The sequence below is a fragment of the Salmo trutta genome, chromosome 13, assembly GCF_901001165.1.
Source record: "Salmo trutta chromosome 13, fSalTru1.1, whole genome shotgun sequence".
Classification (NCBI taxonomy): Eukaryota; Metazoa; Chordata; class Actinopteri; order Salmoniformes; family Salmonidae; genus Salmo; species Salmo trutta.
In genome coordinates, this window is record NC_042969.1 from 19,880,037 (window position 1) to 19,898,707 (window position 18,671).

Here is an 18,671-nt window from a genome sequence, read left to right on the forward strand (position 1 = left end):
CACCACTGTCTCTTGGGAGTTTCATGCAGGAAAAGCTATACTAGAATAGCTTGCTGGACATATATTGTTTTGTTAAGTACTTTACACCACTGTCTCTTGGGAGTTTCATGCAGGAAAAGCTATACTAGAATAGCTTGCTGGACATATATTGTTTTGTTAAGTACTTTACACCACTGTCTCTTGGGAGTTTCATGCAGGAAAAGCTATACTAGAATAGCTTGCTGGACATATATTGTTTTGTTAAGTACTTTACACCACTGTCTCTTGGGAGTTTCATGCAGGAAAAGCTATACTAGAATAGCTTGCTGGACATATATTGTTTTGTTACATTTCTTATTTCAGTAGACTATTCAAAAAGGGAAGCTCTTTTTTGCTGCATGTTAAATACAGCAGCCAATAGAAGTCGGGTAGAATGAAAATGATTTATTCAGACCCATAACCATTCAGTCTTCTTGAAGAGAAGTGAAAGCCTTCTGCAACTAATTCTAGTCCTAAATTATTCAAGGATGCCATTAGAATGATTAAGATAAGGATAACTAAATGTATTTCATTTAATTGTTGAAAGCAAGGAAGGAATGGGGCAACAATAGAGAGAGAAGGAGGAGGTAGGTTAATTACATTAGGTAAATATTATGAAAGGTATATATGTGTCAGCGTACCAATTATACAAATATGCCCTATTATATTTCAAAATTAAAATCCAATTCGCTAATCAATTGTAACTTTGTAGACCACAGGTGCTGCACCATAATCGAATGTTCTCTTCTGCTTTATCAAGGTTTGAACAATGTGACTTTCTGAATCAGGGTGCTGTACAGGGTAGAAAGACACTCTGGTTTGGAGATATAAAAACAGGCTATGCCATCAGTTCACCAGAGGTACATAGCAATAGTCCGAAGTGGCTTCCTCCCCTTTCGTCTCCTTTACCTCGTCTGCACGGATGAGAAAGAGTTGGAGTGGTAAAAGTAAATACCTGGTGGATATCTACCGTAGTGCCTTCACCTACATTGTTTTCCCCCTTCAGATCAGTGCAAATGAAGGAAGGGAGATACAGAGAAGAATCCTAGTTTAGACTATTAGGATTAAGCCACATATCTCATATTCCCCATAATATCCCTTCTCCTGGCCATGTAAAACGCTGGAAGCTAATGGGTTAGCGCAGTGCTGCCATTGCCATGTCCATTACACATCTACTGTATGACTCAGTGGGTTCTTTTTCACATGCTCCTTTCTGCTGCTTCTCAGAGTGTCAATGAACAAGAGCTCTGGGGGACTATGGAGGGCCATTACTGACAACTCTATTGGATTTTATTGGTGCGCTATTGGATTATGTGTGATTTGTAAATGATTTCATGGGCTCCATTTTATCAACCTTAACGGAATGGTAAATCTGAGCGCAGGTGGGAGCGCTATATGTTCAGGGATGTGTCAGAAATATTTTTGCTATTTTCACGATCACAATTATCTGTGCACTCTCTGCCGTTGCGCGAAAGGCCTGGGTTTTGATGAATAAACAAGTTGTGGGTGTGTGGAAGCCTGGCCCCTCACCGTCCAACCAGAACGTGCTCCATAAGAAATATGTGGTTGCTTCAAGTTGTGTATTTACAGCCTTTTTAGTTTGTTAAATGGCTTACAGAAACGAAATAACAACATGTAGACCTATCTTTCCTAGACATATTAACTTAAACCTATTTGCCGTCCACATTGCTGTAAGTAAGCGAATGGCTTCAACAGCGTTCACACTGATATATGGGCTTAGCCTGTTGTAAATTGCATTATGGCTTAGCATGGCCATGCCAAATATAGGGAATAAGCAATATTAAAGTAACTGTTGATAAGGATTAAAAAGATAATGAATAATTATAATCAAATTCTAAACAAACAATTTCTTATCATATTAAATAAAACAACGCAGACTATGGAGCGTTTTACGCACGTCCAAATCTTTCACAGTAGCTGGACAACGATCCATCCAATATAAAGAGAAATGGAGAATGTCCACTCACCGTTATACTGCTCCCAAATAGGCCTATGTTTTATTAACATAATCGGAACCATTTTACAGATCAGATCGCATTCACACATCTCCAGAAGTTGCATTGCCAGCGCGCCATGGACATTGTCACCATAAAACCAGGAAGGTGAATCATTCTAATACGTTTGGTTGTAATAAAATGTAACGGAAAAACAAGCCGTTTTTTTAAACAACAATAAATGCATTTAAAATGTAAAGATATGATAATAAAAAAAGACAAACATTGCTGTTGAACCAGCCTTCCTTAAAGTAGGCCTAACGGAGGGCTTGGGTTTTGAACAAATGAAACCGAAAACAAGCACTTATTACAGGGTACAGATAAAGTCTAAATAGGAGCTTCGCCGGTATTCACCGAGGTTCTCATCGCTCATTTCATGATGGCCATGGATATGTAGCCTTCATCATGGAGGGGGTTTTACACAAGTCCAAAACGGGACCTGCATGTCTAAAATAATGTGGGCCTGCCTACAAGGGATAGATACAAAGGGAATGTCAGCTCACTGTTTTACTCCTCTCAAACTTGATGTTTTAATTAAGCTTTGGTGATAAAGATTCATGTCCAAGTGATCTCAGGAGCCAAACCCTTATTCGACAGACTATTTTGGATTTCATTGGGCAGACAAAAAAAGGCTTCATTTAGAGGAGGGGAGGCTATGCTTGGAAAAAAGAAAGTAATTAGAAGAAACATATTTTTTTTAATGTTTCTAAATACGAAGTATATAGGCACCAAAAGCATATTGGGCTACTCTTGTTCCTTGAGCATATGGGCAGTGTGCGTCCCGGCTGGATAGGCTGCCTTCCCGCTGTCAAAATTCATGCCTTAACCGACTGCTAAAACCAGCTTTTGGTTGGTATTTTCAGCGCTGCCTGAAATTAGGATTTTGGATCATGTTTTTAAGGACACTCCTCAAATAGTTCCACCCGCCCATCGGAGCGCAAGAGAGTTTATATAAGACAGGTAAATTGCCGAACTTGGCGTTAGGGCTAGGAAATGGCAGTGCGACATTTTTTACATAACACAATTGCAAACTAACATGCATTTGACACTAGTGCCGCCTTAACTCCTGCCGAAAATAGAGCCCCATATCGCTCTTATAATAGACATGATCAAATGCATTATGTGTTATTAAGGTGAATTGGATGGTTAATAGAGGGAAATCCGTCACATAATCAGGTTTCTGAGTTGAAATGGTCAGTCGTGGTGCATTGTTTTTATCCTTGTTGGTACTAAAAACATTGCCCAACAAAGATTCACAGAGACCTTATCCATTCACTTGTGTTTATTACATTTTCAAAGAGCAAAGACAAAGAACAAAAAATTATAAAAAAATCTATTTGTATCTACTGCATCACAATAGAAGCTTTCAGGGCAACAGTTTTTTTTCTGCCAGTCGCCTTATTATCGGAGCATTTTGTCTTGCAGCTGCTGCAAAATCACCTACGGATCTGTCTGTTCATATGAATCAGAGCTTAAAGTTTCATATTTATTACATTTCAAGTTCCTGTGGTATTTGGCTCATCGGGTGTTGCATGATATTCCTGTTCTAATGTCTACAATGAGTCTCTCTTTCGCTGTCTCTTCTTTTCACTTTCATTCTCTCCTCACTGACCACTAGAGAGAAGCAGAGTAGCAGATGTAGTATGTACACGGAGTGTACAAAACATTAGGAACACCTGCTCTTTCCATGACGTAGACTGACCAGGTGAATCCAGGTGGAAGCTATGATCCCTTATTGATGTCACTTGTTAAATCCACAAATCAGTGTAGATGAAGGGGAGGAGACAGTTCAACATTTTTGCCTAAAATTACATACCCAAATCTTACTTCCTGTAGCTCAGAACCTGAAGCAAGGATATGCATATTCTTGATATAATTTGAAAGGAAATACTTTGAAGTTTGTGGAAATGTGAATTTAATGTAGGAGAATATAACACATTAGATCTGGTAAAAAATAATCAAAAGAAAAAAACAAGCGTTTTTTGGTTGTTTTTTTGTACCATTGTCTTTGAAATGCAAGACAAAGGCCATAATGTATTATTCCAGCGCAGGCGGAATTTAGATTTTGGCCACTAGATGGCAGCAGTGTATGTGCAAAGTTTTAGACTGATCCAATGAACCATTGTATATCTGTTCAAAATGTTGTATCAAGACTGCCAAATGTGCCTAATTGGTTAATTAATACATTTTCATGTTCATAATTGTGCACTCTCCTGAAACAATAGCATGGTGTTATTTCACTGTAGTATCTACTGTAAATTGGACAGTGCAGTTAGATTAACACGAATTTAAGCTTTCTGCCCATGTCAGATAGGTCTATGTCCTGGGATTTTTTGTTGTTCTTACTTACAACCTCATGCTAATCACATTAACCTACGTTAGCTCAACCGTCCCGCGTGGGGGACACCGATCCCTGTAGAGATTAAAGAAGGATTTTTAAGCCTTGAGACAATTGAGACATGGATTGTGTATGTGTGCCATTCAGAGAGTGAATGGGCAAGTCAAAATATTTAAGTGCCTTTGAACGGGGTATGGTAGTAGGTGCCAGACACACCGATTTGTGTCAAGAACTTCAGCGCTGCTGGGTTTTTCACGCTCAACAGTTTCCCGTGTGTATCAAGAATGGTCCACCACCCAAAGGACATCCAGCCAACTTTATCACAACTGTGGGAAGCATTGGAGTCAACATGGGCCAGTATCCATGTGGAACGCTTTCAACACCATGTGGAGTCCATACCTCGACAAATTGAGACTGTTCTGAGGGGAAAAGGGGGTGCAACTCAATATTAGGAAGGTGTTCCTAATGTTTTGTCCACTCAGTCCATGTCCGTATACTGGCTTCTGCTATGAATCAAAATAGCTCTTCACTTCTCTGTCTACTTCTGTCTACCTGTGCAGTGTTAAGTTGTTGCATTAACATATTGCTTGTAATAACAAAACCTGCCTTTCTTGTTCTCCATAAACCCTTCACACATGGCTCATAGAAACAGAAGTGTGCTGAACTGCCATGTAGTGCTCCAGATGGGATCGACCACACACACACACACACCACGCATGCACGACACATACACACACACATGCACACACACCTTCCCTCACCTTGATGCTGGCGACACAGAGGACACCTAAATTGATCTCCCGTTCCTTCTCTATCTGACACAGCCGGAGTTCTGTGTCTCATCGTAACCTTCTTCCTGGTCACCATTTCCTCTCTCTCTTCCCAACTAATCACATTTCCACGGGTTCCTTTAGCTAGCTTCTGGTTGAGCTTTGAATCTTCATTGACCCATCGTGCAGCCGTGGACTGTGGAGACAGTCCTAACATAAGGGGAAGTTATCTATAGTATTGACCCCTGTTCTCTCCAACATGTTTGTATCCTTGGTGTACCTCAAGGTAATACGTGTGTGTGTGTGTGTGTGTGTGTGTGTGTGTGTGTGTGTGTGTGTGTGTGTGTGTGTGTGTGTGTGTGTGTGTGTGTGTGTGTGTCTGTGTGTGTGTGTGTGTGTGTGTGTGTGTGTGTGTGTGTGTGTATGTGTGTGCGTATGTGTGAGAATACTGTGCTGTATCCTTGTTGATAGGTCATGGATATGTCACGATGTAGTGTGACAGGCATCACTTGAACTGCTGTCTTTCCCATCACTATGACACTCTCCCATCAAACATGAAGAACAACTATGAAAGGTTTGGAGACAGGGGAGAGCCTTGATGACTGGGGCTGTAAAACATGGCTATTTATAATGTGTCATTTAACATGTGAGAGTTGAATTCATGTTGATGAATTAAGTGTCCCCAAAGCTGCAGCAGTTGTTCCTCTAATCTCTCTCACCCTGATCTTATCAGCACGGGCACAGAACAACAAGAACAGAACAAGAACATAGATATTAGATTAGACCATTTCTGCTGTAGAAGGATGTTCTTTCTCAGAATTCAGTAGGAAACACGTGTCGGTGAGGAGGTAATTCACAGTAATGGTTTACATTGTGTCCTTTTCATGTTGAGCGTACACTTATAAATCCAGATCAAATGTTTGTTACAGACCAAGAACAGGTTGTTCTTAGCCAGTTGCGCTGATCTTCTGTTTGTTCTTTTAGGATGATTTTCTTTTAACATTTAAAGCTAGAGTCCTTTAATTGAAACAATAACAAAGCGGTCACTCTCGCCTCTGTTTTGGTCAAAAGCTGAGGAAAGGGCCTGGAGAAATGTAAACCCTCTCAAATGCATAGACATACACTACTTGACCAAAAGTATGTGGACACCTGCTCGTCGAACATCTCATTCCAAAATTAATGGGCATTAATATGTAGTTGTTCCCCCCTTTGCTGCTATAACAGCCTCCACTCTTCTGGGAATGCTTTCCCGCTAGATGTTGGAACATTGCTGCGGGGACTTGTTTCTATTCAGCCACAAGAGCATTAGTGAGGTCGGCACTGATGTTGGGTGATAAGGCCTGGCTCGCAGTCGGCGTTCCAATTCATCCCAAAGGTGTTCGATGGGGTTGAGGTCAGGGCTCTGTGCAGGCCAGTCAGGTTCTTCCACACCGACAAACCATTTCTGTATGGACCTCGCCATACACAGCGGCATTGTCATTTTGAAACAGGAAAGGTTCTTCCCAAAACTGTTGCAACAAAGTTGGAAGCACAGAATCGTCTAGAATGTCATTGAATGCTGTAGCGTTAATATTTTCCTTCACTGTAACGAAGGGGCCTAGCTCGAACCATGAAAAACAGCCCCAGATCATTATTCCTCATCCACCAAACTTTACAGGGGCTCCCGAGTGGCTCAGCATCCCATAGGGCGACGCACAATTGGCCCAGTGTCGTCCGGGTTAGGGTTTGGCCGGGATAGGCCAAAATGAGAATTTGATGAGAATTTGTTCTTAACTGACTTGCCTAGTTAAATAAAGGTTAAATAAAAAATGAATACAGTTGGCACTATGCATTGGGGCAAGTAGCGTTCTCCTGGCATCTGCCAAACCCAGATTCTTCCGTCGGGCTGGCAGATGGTGAAGCATGAATCAACACTCCAGAGAACGTGTTTCCACTCCTCCAGAGTCCAATGGCGGCGAGTTTTACACCACTCCAGCTGATGCTTGGCATTGCACATGGGAATATTAGGCTTGTGTGCGGCTGCACGGCCATGGAAATCCATTTCATGAAGCTCCAGATGAAGTGTTATTGTGCTGACGTGGCTTCCAGAGGCAGTTTGGAACTCGGTAGTGAGTGTTGCAACCCAGGACAGATGATTTTTAGGCACTACACGCTTCAGAACTCGGCAGTCCCGTTCTGAGCTTGTGTGGCCTACGACTTTGCGGCTGAGCCGTTAGACGTTTCCACTTCACAATGACAGCACTTACAGTTGACGGGGGCAGCTCTAGCAGGGCAGACATTTGATGAACTGACTTGTTAGAAAGGTGGTATCCTATGACGGTGCCACATTGAAAGTCACTGAGATCTTCAGTAAGGCCATTCTACTGCCAATGTTTGTCTATGGAGAATGCATGGCTGTGTGTTAGATTTTTATACTCCAGTCAACAACAAGTGTGGCTGAAATAGCTGAATCCACTAATTTGAAGGTGTGTCGACATACTTTTGTATACAGTTGAAGTCGGAAGTTAACATACACTTAGGTTGGAGTCATTAAAACTTGTTTTTCAACCACTCCACACATTTCTTGTTAACAAACTATAGTTTTGGCAAGTTGGTTAGGACATCTACTTTGTGCATGACACAAGTAATTTTTCCAACAATTGTTTACAGACAGATTATTTCACTTATAATTCACTGTATCACAATTCCAGTGGGTCAGAAGTTTACATACACTAAATTGACTGTGCCTTTAAACAGCTTGGAAAATTCCAGAAAATGATGTCATGGCTTTAGAAGCTTTTGATACCTGTTGATGTATTTCAAGGCTTACCTTCAGTGCCTCTTTGCTTGCCATCATGGGGAAATCAAGAGAAATCAGCCAAGACCTCAGAAAAAAAAGTCTGGACCTCCACAAGTCTGGTTCATCCTTGGGAGCAATTTACAAATGCCTGAAGGTACCACGTTCATCTGTACAAACAATAGTACGCAAGTGTAAACACCATGGGACCATGCAGCTGACATATCGCTCTGGAAGAAGACGCGTTCTGTCTCCTAGAGATGAACGTACTTTGGTGCCAAAAGTGCAAATCAATCCCAGAACAACAGCAAAGGCCCTTGTGAAGATGCTGGAGGAAACTGGTACAAAAGTATCTATATCCACATTAAAACAAGTCCTATATCGACATAACCTGAAAGGCCGCTCAGCAACGAAGAAGCCACTGCTCCAAAACCACCATGAAAAAATCCAGACTACAGTCTGCAACTGCACATGGGGACAAAGATCGTACTTTTTGGAAAAATGTCCTCTGGTCTGATGAAACAAAAATAGAAATGTTTGGCCATAATGACCATCGTTATGTTTGGAGGAAAAAGGGGGACGCTTGCAAGCCGAAGAACACCATCCCAACCGTGAAGCACGGAGGTGACCGCATCATGTTGTGGGGGTGCTTTGCTGCAGGAGGGTCTGGTGCACTTCACAAAATAGATGGCTTCATGATGAAGGAAAATTAGGTGGATATATTAAAGCAACATCTCAAGACATCAGTCAGGAAGTTAAAGCTTGGTGGCAAATGGATCTTCCAAATGGACAATGACCCCAAGCATACTTCCAAAGTTGTGGCAAAATGGCTTAAGAACAACAAAGTCAAGGTATTGGAGTGGCCATCACAAAGCCCTGACCTCAATCCTATAGAAAATGTGTGGGCAAAATTGAAAAAGTGTGTGCGAGCAAGGAGACCCAAGTTAAACAATTTAAAGGCAATGCTACCAAATACTAATTGAGTGTATGTAAACTTCTGACCCACTGGGAATGTGATGAAAGAAATAAAAGCTGAAATTAATCAATCTCTCTTCTATTATTCTGACATTTCACATTGTTAAAATAAAGTGGTGATCCTAACTGACCTAAGACAGGGAATTTTTACTAGGATTAAATGTCAGGAATTGTGAAAAACTTAAATGTATTTGGCTAAGGTGTATGTAAACTTCCAACTTCAACTGTATATAGTGTAGCTATGGATACCATCCATCCAATTTTTTAACATTTATTTTACTAGGCAAGTCAGTTAAGAACAAATTCTTATTTTACAATGACGGCCTATCCCGGTAAAACCCAGACGACGCTAGACCAATTGTGCGCCGCCCTATGGGACTCCCGATCATGGCCGGTTGTGATACAGCCTGAAATCGAACCAGGATCTGTAGTGAGGCCTCTATCACTGAGATGCAATGCCTGCTCCACTCAGGAACCTAATATCAATATCAATATTCTATATAAATATTCTGTTTTTAACCATTTTTTGAGGCTATACAGTGTTTGTTTACATTTAAATTGTTTACAAACATTGGAGTAAAACAAGCTTATATTTTGGAAACTGATGGAGTATGACAGTCGAACTAAGCTTATGAGGGATTTATTAGTTACACTATATATACAAAGTATATGGACACCTCTTTAAATTATTTTATAATAAGAAAAATATAATTTAATTTAGCTGAATTTAATAGAAATGACATTTTTCCCATTCCGGAGCTAGTGCACATAGGATGTGGCTAAGTTGAGTGTAAAAATTATAATTTGAAACAGTAAATTTAGAGTTATTTGGCAACTTTTGTAATGACACAAACCTCAGAATGCCTTAGAAATCAAAAGATACTGTATATAGGCCACATTATGCGGCTATATGCTATTGATGATTTGAGAAGGTTGCCTCAGGCTGCACAGCTGTTCTCTCAAGTGATCATATTTTCACCCATCAGACTATTCTCAATTTAATCTTATGTTTACTAATATGTAAAAAACTAAAAAATAAAAAAAGATTTAAAATGGCCCATTATCAAAAGAGCAAGAACAGGGGCATGGGAAAAAGACATCTTTATGCACTGGAATAGCGTATGGAGGACACACTTTCCCGCAGGACGGTTTTTCAATGATACTGGGTAGGCTACTTCGGGTTTATAGTGAAGCATGTGCTTAATATGAGCAGCTGAGAAATAAATATAAGAGAACTTATTTCACTCCACGCATCATCACTGTTTGAGGAGCATGCTCTCGCTGCCTGACAGGTGATATTCCACCCCATACTCTGTATGCCATGGGCTCTCCAACCATGTTCCTGTAGCTACCCAGTGCTTCATTTGGGAAACCAAGTGAAATGTGTTAAGAAACATTGATAGTAACATGTTTGTGCAACTTAACGTATTTCACTAAACTGTTGCCAGCCCCTCTGCATGCTGGAGAATGGAAAAAAGGAGAGAGAGCAGGAGATTAGAAACACATGGAGGTGAGAGAGTATGTATAGCTAAAGGTAATATGTCACTCAATTAATTAAGAAAATATAAACAATTCCCTATTAATAGGCTATTCAACATCAAATAGAAATTCACCATAATTGTAGGCTAACTGTAAGCCGCCCGGCACAATCAATGAACCAACAGCATCGCCTAGGGCTATACGTTTTCTCCCAGACTCATGGATAGACATTTTGGAGCGTAGCATAAGGTAACCAGTCCATACAGTATGCATAACAATACAGTCCACACTACTCAAATTTGTTTAATTTTGGAGTATAGGCTCGCCCAATTATGCACCAAAGACATCTTAAATCAGTTGTATTTTTTGGTGTGGGGGGGGGTTCTGCCGTGCATAATATGCGGTAGGCTAATTGTTGTATAGCAGCACAATCATAATTTGAATTCAGGTAATTTTAGGGGGGCTTGTGCTCATATAAGCCTATTCATATGCATAAGCTCTAAGATGCATATGGATGTTTTGAATTAATCATCACCTTAGAAAAGCTGTCCATTTTGTTGTGTTAGGCTTTGAAACAACATCCACAACGACCATGTTTTACATTCAGTTTCAACCTGCTGTTGAACTTCTTTCTTCAAATTGATCATCACAGTGAGGTGAGTTTGAAATGGACCATACCGTTTTGATGTGATTTTTGATTGCATTTTCATTCATGTCAGAGTGGTTAGAGGGACAATAGAGCCCTGAGTGCCAGGTCATTAGGACCTGTTGGTCGTTATCAAGTTGGGTACTACCAACGCATGTCCAGAGTGCATAAGAGGAGATTACCATGACTCAATGGTCATGTGGAATTTTACTGCGGTCATGACTCATGACTGCCGGTGTGGCTGTAATACAGTCTCCGTAACAGCTATACTCACCAGACATATCGCCCATTGAGCACGTTTGGGATGCTCTGGATCAACGTCTATGACAGCGTGTTTCAGTTCCTGCCTCATATCCAGCGACTTTGCACAGTCACAATCAACAGCCTGATCAACTCTATGCGAAGGAGATGTGTCGCGCTGCACGAGGCGAATGGTGGTCACACCAGATACTGAATAGTTTTCTGATCCACACACCTACTTTTTTTTAAGGTATCTGTGTCCAACAAATGCACATCTGTATTCCCAGTCATGTGAAATATTTATTTATTCAATATTAGAGCCTAATGAATTTATTTCAATGGATTGATTTCCTTACATGAACTGTAACTCAGTCAAATCCTTGAAATTATTGCATGTTGCGTTTATATTTTTGTTCAGTGTAGCAACTAAGGATTCTTGCTTTAACAGGTCATTTTATTTTTTGTATCATTTGTTAGTGCTTTGAACTCTCTAAAAAATCCAAGTGATATCTATCCTCAATGTATGAGCATCAGCCACAGGAAGACTGAAAGACGTCTATTGTTGTTTCTGTGCAATTTATAACTCTGGAAAGACGTAAGAGATGTGCCAATTTAGGATTCTGGAAAATGTATGTATAGCTAGCTGGTCATTGGTTCAAACTGACACACAAGGATGTTTGTTTTCCTCCAGTTCCGTGAAATCCATGAAACACAACGAGGTTGGTTATATCACCGTTTCATAGAAAATACATTTGGTAAGTGACATCCTGCTGGTAGACATCAATGGCTCACCACATGTCCGTCTCACACAATGCCACAGAAAACAGGTTGACTCCTCTGTCTCCTCTCCTCTGTCTCCTCTCTCTCTCCTCTCTGTCTCCTCTCTCTCTCCTCTGTCTCCTCTCCTCTGTCTCCTCTCCTCTGTCTCCTCGCCTCTGTCTCCTCTCTCTCCTCTCTCTCTCCTCTCCTCTGTCTCCTCTCTCTCTCCTCTCTCTCTCTCCTCTGTCTCCTCTCCTCTGTCTCCTCTCTCTCCTCTCTCTCTCCTCTCCTCTGTCTCCGTCTCCTCTCCTCTGTCTCCTCTCTCTCTCCTCTCTCTCTCCTCTCCTCTGTCTCCTCTGTCTCCTCTCTCTCTCCTCTCTCTCTGTCCTCTCCTCTGTCTCCTCTCCTCTGTCTCCTCTCTCTCTCTCCTCTCTGCCTCCTCTCTCTCCTCTGTCTCCTCTCCTCTCTCTCCTCTCCCCAAATTCCTATCTCTTCTATTCTAATGGGGGGGGGGGGTATATTTGGTTATTTTAAAGAAAATTTATGTGTGACAATTTTCCCTTTAACTTCAATATTGTTTCTCAGCCTGTCAAACATAACAGAGAGTTTGTGATGTCATGTTGCAGCATTCCTATCAATGATTTGTTCCTGTTCTGAATGAATGAATGTCCGTCCCGTATTGCTCTTAGAGCATATATGTGATCATATTTTTGTTGATAACAGTCAGGTACATTCATACAGGTACATTCATACAGGTCAACATTTTTGTTGAACACAGACAGGTACACCATTCAGAGGGTGAATACCTGGAGGGGGGTGGAGACAATCACACAAACACATCATTTTTCTACACTGTTTGGACAAAAAAAAGGCTTAATGCTTTAACGGCAGACAAATCCCTAGGATACACGTACACAGAGTGACGTGAGTAAAATTGGCTTCTGGTGAAGAGTCCACTGTAAAAAGTTCATATAATGTAAATAATAGTTCATCTTGTTGATTGGGTCCAGATGTTCAGAAGAGGCTGTAATAGGTTAAAGTGGTACTTCTGACTATTCAAAGCAGATTCAAAACTATTCAACAGCTCCTTGATGGTACTGGCTGATCAGGGTAGATATTCCTTACACGCAATGACTACATTAAGTTTGTGACTTTACAAACTCGTTGGATGAATTTGCAGTTTTTTTTTAATGTGTTTTGGGTTCTGTTTTGCCCAATAGTAACTGAATGGTGAATGATGACTTCAGTCATTTTCTTTCTAAGTGAGTAGATAAGATGTTTGTGAACACTTCTAAATTCATCCTGATAATGCCATGATTAAGAAAAATCCTGAATGAATGCTGAATAATGATGAGTTAGATGCCATTCAGAGGTTACAACAAAACATGTTTTGAGGGTATGATGTGCCTCTGTAACTTTCTCACTTATCATAATTCACGATTCATTCATGATTATCCATAGTTGTGGTAGCATCCACATGAATCTAGAAGTATTCAGAAACATATTCTATTCTTACTTACATAAAAAGGACTCCAAAATGGCACCATTAAGTTCCTATTGGGAAAAGCACAACCAAAACAAATGCATTTACCACATTTGTAGAGTCACAAGCTTGATGTAGTCATTGCCTGCAAGGAATATGGGACTACTACACTTTTGACTACTTTAATACACTATAAATACCAAATACCGATGACTTCAAATGTGGGGACTAGATACACGAAGTCATTTCTAAACAGTAAAACAGATATGTATGAAAATACCCTCAAATAAAAGGTGACTTTCTGTACTGTCACCTCATATGAAACATCTCCAATCTCAAATCCTGGAGCATAGAGCAGAATTAAAAGATTTAGCTTCACTGTCCAAATACACACACACACACACACACACACACACACACACACACACACACACACACACACACACACACACACACACACACACACACACATCATAAATCCACCTGGAGACATTATGGAATCAGTAATATTATCAGAGATATTGAGGCTACATTCTACCACATACGACCACTAGGTAGGAGTTAGCAGGACACTTTTTATCAGAGAAACATTGGTGTAGTATGCCAGCTTTATTATGTACAGTACCTGAGCTAATTACAACCTGGTAATAAACAAGGGTTGATTGAGAAGTGTTATTTTACCGCAACTCTCTCAACCTGCCCCCACTTTTACCTCTGTTCTCTTTAAAAAATATATATATATTTTTTTACTCAATCTCTTCATCTACCCCTCTCTTTCTGTCTCCCTCCATCAACACAATCGTCCAATGACAGTGCTCAGGGATAGGAAATGGAGGGTGATGCTATATTTAGAATCAGGGAAGGAGGGCAGACTGAGGGAGAGAGGGAAGGAGAGAGAGAGGGAGGAGATAAATCTGCAGTCTACTGCTGCCTCAGGACAGACACAGTCAGAGACAGTTAGAGCCACAGAGCGCGCTCAGAGACCAGCGTCGCTGCTTCTCTTTTTTTAAAGCTACGCAGCCAGATCTTATCTGCACAGACGTTCATTCACAGATTCTCCTGAAGAGTTAACGAGAGAAGCCACACGCTACAGGAGCAGAGAAAAGACTTGGATATATACTGCACCTTTTATTACAGGTGAGTCTGCAAAGCAGTTGTGCTAAATACCATTAAACTTATAGGTTTAACTACTGTATTAGGTTATACACATGATGCTAATATACAGGTAACTGCCAAAATAATGGAAACACTTCAGTAAATGAGAGTTCTGGCGGCTCTGTTATGGTGGATTTTCTTTGCATGGTCACTCAGCCCCTACGAGGACATGGTAAACGCCAATAAATACACAGCCATTCTGAGTGATCACCGCTGCTCCTGAGTGGCACAGCGGTCTTAGGTACTGCATCTCAGTGCTAGAGGTGTCACTACAGACCCTGGTTTGATTCCAGACTGTATCACAACTGGCCGTGATTGGGAGTCCCATAGGGCGGCGCACAATTGGCCCAGCGTTGTCCGTGTTAGGATTTGGCCAGGGTTGGCCCGTCATTGTAATTAAGAATTTGTTCCTAACTGACTTGCCTAGTTAAATGAAAGTTAAATAAACAATTAATTAATAAAATCACCTTCAACCTATGGTGAAGCACTTCTTTCCTGATGGGAGTGGATGACAATGCCTCCGTCCACATGGCATGAGTCATCACTGAAGGGTTTAATGAGCATGAAAACGATGTAAACCATATGCCATGGCCGTCTCAGTCACCAGATCTCAACCCAAATTAACACGTTTGGGAGATTCTGGAGCGGCACCTGAGACAGTGTTTCCCACCAACATTAACAAATCACAAAGTTATGGAATTTCTGGTGGAAGAACGGTGTGGCTTCCCTCCAATAGAGTTCCAGACACTTGTAGAATCTATACCACGCTGCAATGAAGCTGCTCTGGCTCGTGGTGGCCCAATGCCCTATTAAGACACTTTATGTTGGTGTTTCCATTATTTTGGCAATTACCTGTATCTTTGCTATGTATAGGAAGGATGCTAGTATGGTTCTGAGTCACTGTATACCAGCTAGGTGTGGTTCTATATTTAGCAGTTGTTCCAACTTGAAGGATACTGACAGAGGCTGGCTTTAGGGTTTGGCTGGAGCTATTTTTGACATTGAGGTTGGTATTGAAATACTCTGTGGGCTGCATTTAGGGCTGAAACAATATGGGTGGCATAAGAAAATATAGGCTACAGTATGTGGTTCTGGCTGGCTCTGGCAGGTTCTGGCTGGCTGGTCTGGTATCTATGGTATTTATATACCAGTGTGTTTATGTAGCTATGGTCATGGTGTGTTTGTCTCACAGATCTATTTACACAGCTCCTTCTGAGAAAACAGAGGAGAGAAGAGGAGAGCGGGGATAAGTGTAAAGAAATAGAAGGATCTGTGGGGCTTAGGTTACCAGGTATAGAATGGTGTTAGGTTACCAGGTATAGAATGGTTTTAGGTTACCAGGTATAGAATGGTGTTAGGTTACCAGGTATAGAATGGTTTTAGGTTACCAGGTATAGAATGGTTTTAGGTTACCAGGTATAGAATGGTTTTAGGTTACCAGGTATAGAATGGTGTTAGGTTACCAGGTATAGAATGGTGTTAGGTTACCAGGTATAGAATGGTGTTAGGTTACCAGGTATAGAATGGTGTTAGGTTACCAGGTATAGAATAATGTTAGGTTACCAGGTATAGAATGGTGTTAGATTACCAGGTATAGAATAGTGTTGCAAAAGATCTTATTGCATAAAATACCCATTTCCCAAATGTCAGACCCCACGTCCATGAGGACAGTCACTCCAATATTATTCAAATATTATCTCTAGGTGACTAATGTATTTCTATGTCCGTCTCTCCCAGCAGCCAAGAGTCCCATGTCCAAACCGGTGTCCCAGAAGAGGAGATTACAGCTGCCCACTATCAGCGAGGGCTACGAGGACCTGGTCAGAGACATGAACCAGACGAACCAGTCCAACACCCTTCACTCTGCCCGGCCTACCGCCCACCCAGGGCCCTGTCCACACACCCTCTCCTCAGAGGACTACCTGCTGTCCATCTGCCACCTGGCTCACCCCACCTTCATTCACACCAATGACATCATCAACCCTCGCCAGCAGGTATCGCTGCACCAGAGGCCAAGGCTGCCGCGGCTCGCTGTGCAAGATGAAAACTCTCCGAAGACCACTGCACTTAGTCACAGGGAAAAGTCCCATGGGAAGGATAGGCCTGGGATGTACTCTGACTTCATCACTGTATGCGGCAGACAAGGGAAAGATTCCAACTGCGATGAGCCTGAGTTTGGTTGCCTTGGTGCGTCAGACCCCTTAGAGTTCCTGTACGGCAGCCCCGCCCACTCCACCTGTCAATCAGGGAATTGGGTTTAAGGAGACATGGGGTGGTGTCTGAGGGCCAGTCCCACCCACGGGCACACAGTTACCCCCGCTCTTGCCTCTCTGACCTGCCCTCTGACTTCCAGCAGAATCGTAAGAGCAGCTGCCCTGAGTTCAGTGACACAGCAACCCCTGACTGTGGCCCCTACCCCCTCTGACCTCACCACACAGCCCCCACAGACATGCACACCTACACAGGGAACTGCAGAACAGCTACAGGCTAGGATAATTAGCCCATTATTAAACTAAAAAAATAACTGGGACGAAGAGAGGGAGAGAGAGAGTAAGGAGGAGAGAGAGAGGGAGAGCTCTACGGTCAAAACTTCTCTGATCTCTCAGTGGATCTCAGATTGTTGCTGTGTCTGGAAGGAGGCCCGTGTACGAGTTTGCATCCTCGCAGGTATATAGAGCTACCAGACACTGAACTTCATCAACAGACTATAGATCTATATGACAGGAGATGTACAATGACAAGACACCACAGTTTCACTATAACAGTAGATGCCTGCTGAATCGACACAATGGCAAATAGATGCTGATTTATGACAAATGGCACTGAATTATAGATATAGATCTAGCCAACAGACTGTTCATTCACCATAATATGTGAGATTGAGCCAAGAAAACAACATGATTATGTATTGTTATTCTTGAAAATTACTGTATTTTCTCATCTATGGTGTGCTTAAGGACATTTTCGTGTTGCTGTATACAATTAATACATGACTGATCATACCTGCACACTTTTTTATACCTCTATGTGTATCTGTATAGTGAATTGATACAAAAATATGTTTTTAATAAACCTAAGACTGTTTTCAGTGCGTGATCATTTGTTTGTGGGAACGTGTCAGAAACCCAATATTCTCTGGTTTCTATGGCAATGGCTGAGTGATTCCGAAGAGGCAAACAGATTGATTCCAAGAGTGAAGAGGACAAACAACATCTTGCTATATCAACATACAGACAAAAAGGCACAACAGAATTTGGAAAAGGGGTTATTTCAGATTAAATATGCAAACAAAACTCTCTTTACATCAGTGATGATCAATCTATAAGTGTGTGCAGGCTTTAGTGTTAGGGTTATGGCTAGTGTTAGAGTTAGGGTAATGGCTAATGTTAGTGTTAGGGTTAGGTTGTTGTTCGGTGGAGCAAACAAAGAGACAGACACGCACGCAGGAAGGCAGGAGAGAGAAGCTATGAACAGCAGACGAAGACGTGACTGTGGGCTTTGTTCCAAGCTGAATATCGTGCGGATAGACCGACATTTCAAGTCTGTCCATGCACTTAAGTCTGATACTATAGAATGGAAGCGTGCTATGCAATCTAGCCGGCGTTCGACTGAGAGACAGCAGCCCGAATCAGGGCAGTATATGCAGCCTAACAACGGTGTTGTACCGCGGCTGGAGCCCTGGGAGAACCCTGGGTGTTTGCAGTGTGTTGAAAGTGAGTTGTCCGTGGAGCAGCAGCTGGTGGACGAGGGTGAGCAGGCGGCAGCGACTGCAGTGCAGCCAACCAGTCAGATCCGTGGTGAACCGAGGCTGTGTCGGGGCGACTTCCACGGAGAGCAAGAGTGATGAAGGCGGCGGTGTGTCAACCAGAATTGAAGATTGGGGGAATGGAATTTTGACTGAATATGAACACTTTGCTATGGGTAAAAACCCTTCAGTTAAATGAATTGACAATAGTCGCACCAGTCTATCCCGTGTACGGGAATTCCTCCGCCATATGTCAGAGGGCAAGGCCGATG

At 41.9% G+C, this 18,671-nt stretch overlaps 1 protein-coding gene across 1 annotated transcript; it reads left to right on the forward strand.

Moving 5' to 3' along the window:
* The first annotated feature begins 11,755 nt into the window (after positions 1-11,755).
* Positions 11,756-17,738, forward strand: LOC115205409 (uncharacterized). The gene is made up of 3 exons (XM_029771369.1): positions 11,756-12,012; positions 14,553-14,636; positions 16,392-17,738. The coding sequence occupies exons 1-3, from the start codon at positions 11,931-11,933 to the stop codon at positions 16,913-16,915; spliced, it is 690 nt and encodes a 229-aa protein (XP_029627229.1). The 5' UTR covers positions 11,756-11,930; the 3' UTR covers positions 16,916-17,738.
* The last annotated feature ends 933 nt before the right edge of the window (positions 17,739-18,671 follow it).

Excerpts from the sequence above, each read along its gene's own strand:
- LOC115205409 (XM_029771369.1), top strand. The coding sequence starts at position 11,931 with ATGTTTGTTTTCCTCCAGTTCCGTGAAATCCATGAAACACAACGAGGT. Across the intron at positions 12,013-14,552 it reads TTTCATAGAAAATACATTTG|ATTCTCCTGAAGAGTTAACG; the intron begins GTAAGTGACATC and ends GTTCATTCACAG. Across the intron at positions 14,637-16,391 it reads TACTGCACCTTTTATTACAG|CAGCCAAGAGTCCCATGTCC; the intron begins GTGAGTCTGCAA and ends CGTCTCTCCCAG.